This window comes from Gekko japonicus, unplaced genomic scaffold (genome assembly GCF_001447785.1).
Source record: "Gekko japonicus isolate JY-2015 unplaced genomic scaffold, Gekko_japonicus_V1.1 scaffold203, whole genome shotgun sequence".
Lineage (NCBI taxonomy): Eukaryota > Metazoa > Chordata > Lepidosauria > Squamata > Gekkonidae > Gekko > Gekko japonicus.
The window spans coordinates 554,459-564,595 of NW_015170280.1; the positions used below are offsets into that span (position 1 = coordinate 554,459).

Sequence of the window (10,137 nt, forward strand, 5' to 3'; positions counted from 1 at the left end):
CTGGAGCAGATGCAGTTCCATGAAGTTTCCGTATGATCAAGGCCATGTGCAGACAGGCAAGCTGCCTTCTTGGCAGCAATGCCTTGCAACCTTTCCTGGAACAACCCTCGTTGGTGGTGACTTCCTCATCTCAGCTCTTAGTCTGAGGCCCAGTTTATGTTACCTAGGCAACGAGGTAGATATCAAAGAACTACTTCCATGGAGACAGAAACCATCTTGATAGAGCAGTGACCTTATGTCTGCCAGCTATGCAGAAGCAGCTTTTTGGCAACTACTACGTTGCTAAGGTAATGCATAAATCAGGTCAGAATCCAGCTGGGGTTGACAGGTATGTTCGAAAGAACAAACCACAGTCATGAAACAAAGCTAGCACAGAACAAAACGACACAACATTTCACGACATTTGGTCTCCTAAGCGCCACTGCCAAGTCAAGATACATACAAGTGCTACATGAGCCCAGTCCAGTGAGCAGAGAGCTGCTGGTTTCCAAGCACCCCCAGAAACAGTAGCTGTACTTGCAAGTCTCTCCTCAGTGGGTTGTGTGAGGGATAGGGTTATGTGCTTTTAAACTAACATGAAATATTGCTCCCATTCTCTCCAGGTGGATGAAGAACAGAGTGACATCCAAAGTCGGTCCAATAAGAAATAGCAACCTCTTTTAACAGAACGTCAGAAACTTTTCCCCTGTTTTCCCCCCTACTTAAAAGGAGTTCTTTACACACAAAAAGAGAAACCCAGAAAAACAGATTGCTTACCTGTAACTGAGGATCTTCGAGTGGTCATCTGTGCAATCACACCTCTGGAATATAGTGTGCCTGCGCCGACCTCGATCGGTTCCTCTTGAAAGCGAAAGGGATTTTCGTGCCTGCCCCCTTGTCACGCGCCGGCCCCACTGCGCATGACTAAGGGAGGGGCACAACAATCCCGCCAGTTCCTTCTGACCGCTGCCATCAGTCTCAGAGTAAAACAAGAGGAGAGGACCAAAAGCAGAGGGGAAGGAGGGCATGTGGTGTGAATGCACAGATGACCACTCAAAGATCCTCAGTTAGAGCTAAGCAACCTGTTTATCTTCTTTGTGGTCTCTGTCCATTACACCTCTGGGAGATTAGCAAGCAGTAAACAAGATAAATAGGTACCACTTCAGTGGGAAGGTAACAGAGTTCTGTGCACCTTGGTGTTTAGTCATGCCAGCCACATGACCACGGAAATGTCTTCAGACAGCGCTGGCTCTTCGGCTTTGAAACGGAAATGAGCACCACAACCCTAGAGTCGGATTTGACTGGCTTTCGAGCAAGGGAACCTTTACCTTTAAACAAGCCCACCGGAGGAGGGAGCTGAAGGTCCTAGACTTGCGCTGCCTGCAACACTGCCCATCCTACCACAGAGTGTTAATGAAGCGTGTAAAGCTTCACAAGTGTGTGTGTGTGGGGAGGGGTGACCCATGCTACTGTTTGACAAATGTCAGTGAGCGGCGGACCTCCCAGGGAGGCTGTAGCAAGCCTGCTGCCCAATGGTAAGTGCTTGGAATGGGCCCTGGAGTAGCCGTTTGGCCAGAAAGTAACACAGTAGATGGTTCCACAATTCACCTAGATAGATGTTGCGAGGAAACCTCTTCTTCGCACAGGTGGGCTATTAAAGACGAACAAGGCCGGTGACTGACAGAACAACCTTGTTCCATCAGGGTAGAATAGTGTAGCTCGCTAAACATCCAGAGCATGAAGCCGGCATTCATCGTCACTTGTAGGGAACGGGAAAACATCAGAAGAGCAATGCAAGCTCGCAAGTAGAGCTCGGAACAACCCTGGGCAGGAAAGAGACATCCGAGGCCAAGGTGACACCATCAAGTAGAAAAACCAATACAGAGAGTCACAATGGAGTGCAGACAATATTCTCACTCAACATGCTGAAGTAATGGCTACAAGGAAAAACAGTCTTCCACGAGAGAAGCTGCAGACTAGACTTGGCCATGGGCTCAAAACAGTTGTGTGTTGGTCTGGACAGCACTAGATGTAAGACCCAGAAGGGAGTCAGCCCACTAGCCAGAGGAAAGAGCCGAGTGAAACCCGTTAGAACTGCCTTGCTTGCAAGTGAGAAAAAATGGAATAACCGTGTAGGTGGTGGCCAAAATGGTTCTTAAAGAAAAGCAACTAAGACCCAACTCCAGGCGGGTCAACACTAATCTGAAGAGTACCCTGAAGCCCGAAGGGGGTGTTGATAAACCCAATGACTCAAGGCAAAGCAAAAGCTTCTTCCACTTCCGTTCAAAGGCAGTGCGTATAGCTGGCTGCCAACGGTTCGACAGGACTAGGTCAATCCTGCTAATGCAGTGCTAGGGAATCCTCCATGCTATGAGCTCGAGGTGTGGTACAGTGTGAAGCACTCTGCTCTCCTGAGCCAGGCGGAGATCCGGTGCCCGGGGTTAAAGATATGTATGTGCCCCGGGACATGCGGAGTAGAGTAGGGAACCAGTGCTGACATGGTCACCATGTCAGGTTGCTTCTTCACGATCTTGCTGAGCACTCTGGTAAGTAGAAGGATCAGTGGGAACAGGTAAACATGCCAATGAGACCATGGGAACAGAAGGCTGTCCCCCAGAGACACTGGGTCCCGTCCTGCCCTGGAACAGACAGACGACACATGGCGTTCTGATGCGTAGCAAACGCATCGATTCCTGGCTGATCCCACCTGTGGCAAACCGGTCGTAGGTAAGCCCAACTGTGCTCCCACTCGTGGAGGGATGCACCTCCCCTGCTCAGCACGTCTGCCTACACCTAGAGTGATCCTAGCAGGTGAGTGACAGTGAGGAACATGTCCCGGGATTGACACTCGGTCCACATCTCCCAGGCCAGTGGACAGGCAACACGGTGCGGTGGTGTTGTCTCCAGGCTTGCCACCGTACGGTGGGCCCCAAGGTGGCGAAAAGACCTAGTGTATACTGGACAGCGATCAGTTCCAGGACACTGAGGTGATTGTAGGCCACACGAGGTTCCCATTCGGCACCCACACACAAACCTTGGGTTTGAATTCCCCCATCCCCACAGGGATGCATCCGTGGTAAGGTCAGTTCAGGGCTGGAGCTGGAGTTTCCCATGTTAGGAAAATCAGCCCGTGCACAGGTAGCAAGAACCATAGAGACTGGGGAACTGGGTTTCTTTGGAGCTTGTTACCAACAACCAATTGTCTCCGAACGGAAAGATCCGTATACTCTGAAGGAGGAGGTATGCCGTGATGACAAGTGTAATGTCTGTAAAGACTGTGGGCACTGTCGAGAGCCCAAAAGGGAGGGCTTTGTACAGAAAAAAGCCCTCCGCGACTGCAAGACGCAAAACAACCTGTGAGATGGGTGGATATTCATATGAGAATATGCATCCGGCAAGTCCAGGGTCACCATCCAACAACTTCACAAAGAAGGGAAGGAGATGTAATAATGTTGCCATACAGAATTCCCGATAGGAGATAAACTGGTTGAGTCCTCAGAGATCCATAACAAGACGGGCTCCTCTGTCCTATTATGGGGACCGTAAGGAACAGGAGTAGAACCTGTGCTGATGTTGAGCCATCAGAGCTGGTTCTGTAGCGCCCTTTGAAGAAGGTTCTGAATTCCTTCCAGAAGCGTAGTGGATGGTGGATTAATTATGAAGTTGGGGCCAGAGGTGCCTGGACAAATTCTAAGGGGTACAGGAGTCAAAGGCTTTGCTTGGAAACTGTCGAAGTCTCAGCCACAAGCTGAGAGAACAAATTTTATGTGTGCCCATAAGGGCGCGAAGGCACAGTGGATGAGCAATTCCACTGTATTTCCGGAGATGACGTGACTCCTAAATTGCCCAACACCTGTATTTTTGTTACAGGTGTCTTGCAGGGCCGTATTAGTAGTGGTGCTGAAAAGGCTCTCACCTTTGAATGGAAGGTTCTGCGGAAGGGCAGTAAAACGCAACCAGGCATGATGTGGTTTGTCATTGCCTGCCTCTGTGTAGTGACCCTGGCATGCCATGGTAGTTTCCCATCCAAATACTAACCAGGGCCAATCCTGCTTCACTTCCAAGTTCTAACAAGATCAGGGTAGCCCGGGCTGTCCAGGTCAGGGGTCGGAGGGTGGTTGCGGAAGTAATGTTTTTGGCGGCCGCATCCAACGTGTGCTGAGCCGCATTAAGCTGATGCTTAATCAGAAGCATTCCCTTCTTTGAAACCTGCAAGCCAGACGGTTAGAGGCATCAGGGAGGGTAACAAGAAATTAATACATCTGTTCCCAGAGAGCAGACTGATAACTCCCCATAAATGCCATGTAGATTGAGGTCTCGATGCTGAAAACTCTTGTAAACAAATGACTGTGTCTACCTTTGAAGGAAGAGGTGCTATGACAGAATAGGGTTAAGGTGGGTAAACAGACGTTTAGCACCCTGCTCCTGCACCTTACATGGCATGATCTACCCTCCAGCTCGAGATGAGAGTAAATGCTGGGTAGAGGTGACCATCTGGACAGTATCGAACACGGAATCTGTCACAGTGGACATAGATTGCCCTGCAGACAGAGTAAGCATGTTAGCCATCCATTCGGCAAAAGGGAAACTGGGAGATCACCGCCCACTTGTTAAGGTGGTGCAGGTTCCAATGGAGGATCGGGGTTTTCGTCCCTTCATTGGAAGGAAGCGTGTGGAGAAGCAGAGAGCTCAGATGACTCAGAAAAGACATAGGCAGCATCAGTACCGATGGAGTCGGAATCGATGGATCTTAAAATTAGAAATAGCTGGGTGTGACGGCTTGGGAGGTTTGCCCGTCACCCTCGATGGTTGGGGCCTCACAAACTCCGGTGTCGAAGTAGGATCTCAATACCAGGAGGGTAGACTGACGGTCCCATTCCCTAGTGGGGGTGGGAACCACAGCATATCGCCTGTAAAGGGGTAGGCCCCATACCAGTATCGCCACAGCCCCTTCCCGGGGGCGGCAGTGGCGGTGTATCGGTGCCGATGGCTGTTCTCGATCATCAGCTCGGGCAGTGACGGACGGACAAAAGGCTTCGGCTCTGTGGTCGGAGTGCCAGTTTTCGACACTGGAGGACCAGGAGATCTGCAAAAAGTCCATATCCTGCTCTGCATCGGGCGGTCAACATCTATATGCGTTGGTATCGGGAACCCGTCAACGCCGTGAGACGTCCATATCCTGCTCTGTCAGCGAACTGGATAGGATGCAGCGAAGGCGACCGAAGTGCACCTTGTGGCTGCTCTCAGCACAGAGAGTCAAGTGAAGCAGCCCCCTGTAGGATTCAATGCCGTGGCCCTCCGAGGGGTCAGCGGAGTTTGCACAGGGGGAGTTGTCTTATGCTCTTTTAGCCTGACTGGCTGAGCGTCCTTGCCTTCCCTGCATTATGGAGGGAGAATAGGCATCGGACGAAGATATCTGGGCCAAGCGTATGCATCGGGCGGTCGACATCGATATGCATCGGTATCAGGAACCCGTTGATGCCTAAGTGGCAGTCGACATTGACGCATGTCCTGAAGTGTCCTGACGACATCGGTGAAAGTGCGAACTTCGAAACACAACACGAAGTCTGGCAGCTCTGTTCTTCCTCGTCTGCTAGAGAACTTTACACAAGGAGCAGAAGAGTCCACTCAGTGCAATTCCCTGAGGCACGAAAAAACAAAGTGAGTGTGCATCTTGGGGGGGGGGGTCTTTACTGCCGCACAAAGGCACCGTAAAAGAAACCCCACCTCTTGGCCATAGGCCCCCGGGAGGACACACTACAGAGTCCAAGGAAACAAATCCGTAGAAACAAAGTCCTTTCACTTAACAAATAAACAAAAAGAAAAAACGAGGAACAGGCCTAGAGCCCAATTTTTTTACCGACCGAAGTGGAGAAGATTACCAGCGCGGTGTTCAGAAGAGAACTGGAGGGATTGTTGTGCCCCTCCCTTAGTCATGCTCAGTGGGGCCGGCGTGTGACGAGGGGGCGGGCACGGAAATCCCTTTCGCTTTCAAGAGGAATCAATCGAGGTTGGCGCAGGCGCACTATATCCCAGAGGTGTGAATGCAAAGAGACCACAAAGAAGATACAAGGATCCGTCCCCCCCATAACAAGGCCACGGCAGCCTGAATAATCCAAACTAACCCGAGTGTGTCAGAACTTGGAAGCTATGCAGGGTCAGCTGTGGTTAGCACTTCGATGGGAGACCACCAAGGAAGTCCAGGGTTGCTAGGCAGAGGAAGGCCATGGCAAACGACCTCTGTTTATCATTTGTCTTGAAAATCCCTGAAGGGTTTACCATAAATTGGTTGTGATTTGATGGCACTTTTATTATTGTTGTTGTTGTTGTTATTAACAAGGTCACAGAAGTATCCTTCACTAAAATCCTCATTAGGGGTTTGGTCTGGACAGGAACCTTAGTCTTAATATTCCATGCTGAACCCTATGGAGGCTTCTCATGTTTCAGAACGCCCTAGTCCAATCCCAGAAGCATTCCTGTTTATTTTCTTCTTGTTCTACAGTTTGGAAAACCATCCAATGGGTCTCTTCCCCTTCCCACATGGTACCTTGCATGCTTCTCTCTCTGCAATCCAGCCACCTCCAGAGAGGGAACACAACAGCTGCTGTGATGTCACCGTCCCCCAAAGAGGTTTAAAGAAAGGAAGTGAAAAGTAAAACTTCCTCCCACTGAAATTCCCAAGATGGTTTTAAATTGACCGCAAAAAAGATCACAATTGTGGCCCCAGCTGGGATGCTTTTGGGCGGGTACTACAAAGGCACACCTTCAGAGAGGTCTCAGTGCCCCAATTCTAGAGAGATAGCTGCAACAGGCCCATCATGTACAAACAGTAGCTTTGTGGCACCTTGAAGACTAACAGGATTTTTCTTCTAGCACAAGCTTTTATGGGCTAGAGCTACAGGAACAAATCTGAAAGCTCCCAGGAGGCGCAAGCTGGTGGTGGAGAGGAAGGATGATTGATCCCGTCTTTAAATAAATTGGTTGTTAACTTTCTAATGCTACTGAGCTGAAAGAAATTCAGTTTAGAATAATACACTACCTTAGAAACCAACAAGATTTCCAGGGTATGAGTTTAAACTCTTGAAAGTTCACACCGTAAACATCTTTTTAAAAAAACATTTGTGTGCGTGTGTTTTGTGTGCTTGCCTGGAAGTCATGGTTGACTTCTGGTGAACCCTACCAAGGGCTTGGATGTTTTCCAGAGAGGTGGCTTGATCAGCCTGCCCCTGGTATTCCTTAGAAGTCACCCTTCCAAGTACTTGCCAGGGTCAGCCCTGCTTCGCTTCCCAGAGCTGACAAGATCAGGGCTGCCGGGGCTATCCAGGTCAGGGCACACCCTGAAAATCTTGTGTGTCTCTAAGGTGCTTACTGGACTTGAATCTAGCTGATCTACTGCTTGGAAGCTAAGCAGGACTGGCCACAATTAGCACTTGGGTGGGAGACCACCAAGAAAGACCAGGGTTGCTATGCAGAGGCTGGCAATGGCAAACCACCTCTGCTCATCTCTTGCCTTGAAAATCCCATGAATGGTTGTCTTAAGCCAGTTGCAATTTAACAGCACTTTATTATTATATGTGGTATCAGACAGCTCTGAAATTTAGGAAGATGTTCAGCGTTTTGTTGCAGAAGCCATTGGCAGTTGCTGGACAAGGAAGCAAACCAGTGTCTGCTCCAGGCAGCAAGAAAAGTGGATTTCACATTACGGGAAGCTGCCTTATACAGAGTCCAGACCTCCAGTTCCGAAGCCAGTACTGTTTTCAGTCCTGGCGTGTAGCTATGGTGGTGTCAGCTCACTGCCATAGAGGCTGGTATTGGACGGGGGGAAGGCTGCTTGGAATGTTTTAGTTTTTTTTCTCTGCCTGTCTGGGTGATGCTCCCTTATCTGTATGTTTTATATGCCTGACCTTGGTTCCTAGCTGTAACACCATCTCTGGGAATGTGGGGCCGTTACATTCTGGCAGCCCCGTCCTTTGCCTTGATTGGCTCCATGCCGCCCAGTGACCCCTTTGAATCGTGTATATCCATTTACCCCACGCTTTTTGCTTTAGTCTTAACACAGAACTTGAAGTAGAGATGCTTTGCCAATACTCTATCAATAAACTTTCCTTCTGAAGAAGCAAGTTGTTGATTCTGATTGTTGCAGGAGTCTGACAGGTGGGGCTATTGAGGGCTCTACCCCCTTCCTTAAAGGGCCAGCCCACTTCCTTAAAGAGCCCCCCGCTTCTTCAAAAGCTTTTAAAGGGATCATTTAAATGCTTTTGAGAAGAAGGGGGTGGCACATGCCCCTCTCCCTCCCTTCCTGCAAGATTTAAAGGGCCCTTTAGCTGATCAGCAGGGAGTACTTGGCCTACCAATCAGTTGGAGGGGCCTTTTAATCTTGCTGGAGGGGAGGGAGTGGGGTGCCACCCCCCCTTCATTATGGAAAATAATGCCAGCTCCACCAGAACATTTTTTGTCCCATAAGCCAGAAAATCCTGGCTACGGGGCTGCTCTACTCTGACCAGAAGCAACTATCCAGGCTCTTAAGGCAAAGAGGGGAAGTTCTCTGAAATTCTCCTAACTGGGCCTGGGATCATCTACCACTAAACAATAGTTCTCTGCCCCAGACGTCCTTCAGATATTCACAAAAACCAAACAGGAAACCTATACTGAACATGACGGCTCATCCACTCCACCCCACAAGTTTCTGCACAATACATGGCAAGCCCTTGATTGTCTGTCTCTCACCCACCCCTGCCCCCAAATCCACACTGCAGTGCTTGCACAAGTTCTATCTCATGAACAACTGAAACCAGGATAACTCATCAAGAAAAAACAGCTCTACCTGAAGTACTGAAGCAGTTTTGGAGGGGTGTGTGTCTCACCTGTTTTGGATTGTGCATCAGGAGCTGTGATCTCAACGATCAAGCTCTCCAAGGCTGTCCCTCTGCAGTTGATATCCCTCACGAGAGCTCCCTTTTCCATCCATTCATCCAAGAGGAACTAGCAATGGAATACAGTCAGATGTCAGGACTTGAGGCATACACAAAGGTCCATGTAATGTGTATTTTCTCAGTTCTGCTGCAGAAGCATGCACGGAATGGCTGGGCAAAGAATTCTACACCCAGAGAACTTCAGCTTTCATTTAAATAGGAATTTTTCTAGCTCTGAAGGATATGACGTAGGCCTGAATGCCATGGCCAATGCCTAGCAAAATCTCAGAAGCCCACAGCAATGTAGGGTGCACATGAACTCACAGGATTTATAATGTTCGGGGTGGGTGGGGAGAATGACTGCAATGCACATCTTTTCCCCTCCTCTCAAAGGATACCAGAAGCAGGATATATGGTGTAAATTAAGCACATTGATAGAAATATATTTACACAGATCTCAGAATTCATCCTTCCTTGGGGGCAGATTTGTGATTTGTTTGTTTGTTTCCAGTGGAAACAAGCCAGAGGACACAACAGTCTTGCCTACAGGATGCCCACAAAGAGCAACGGTGACCCCCAAAGACCAGCTCTGGAGGAAGCCAGACAACCTTCTCTGCCAAGAGGCTCCAGATCTTGCTAGAGACGGGTCACAGTGAAGCTCAGCCCTCAGCCAACCCACTCTGGCTCTTCCTCCCTGGACGTGGTAGGCCCTGTGCCACCTGATGGGACATATTCCCCGCCCCACTCACACAGGGTTCCCAACCTCACTCTCAACCCACCTCAACTTGCTGCTGTCGCTTCTCCAGTTCGTGGGTGCCCAGAGAGGTTTCGGTGGTTGGGAGATTCCTTTCAGTTTCTTTCAGCCACTTCCGGATGGATCCAACCAGCTTCCGGAATTGATCCAACTGTTCCTGACAGGATGACGCACCTTTCTCCCTTGAGGTGGGGTTAGAAAGGAGGTCAAGACAAGAGTAATCACTCACATCAACTAAATCCGCATATCTAAATCCGCACATCGGGGGCACTTGGGGGGCAGGGAGATTTTCCTGCACACTCGGAGCAGTCTCCAGGTGTGCAGAAAAATCTAAACAGTTGAAAAAAATATACAGGGGATACTTAAATCTTCCCAAAAGTAAAAGAGCGTTCCCTGCGCATGCACAGGGAATGCTCTGGCCATTGGGGGGGAGACTTGGCGTGCCCGGCGGCTGGGAGTCGCTCAAGCTGCGCCGCTGGAGCCGGGGGGGGG

At 49.7% G+C, this 10,137-nt stretch overlaps 1 protein-coding gene across 1 annotated transcript in view; it reads right to left on the bottom strand.

Annotated features, from left to right (window-relative positions):
- The window catches only part of MACF1 (microtubule-actin crosslinking factor 1), a 373,337-nt gene that overhangs the window by 120,843 nt on the left and 242,357 nt on the right, over positions 1 to 10,137 (bottom strand). The window contains 2 exon segments of the mRNA XM_015417776.1: positions 8,844 to 8,961; positions 9,671 to 9,827. Of these exon segments, the coding sequence (XP_015273262.1) occupies positions 8,844 to 8,961; positions 9,671 to 9,827 (275 nt within the window).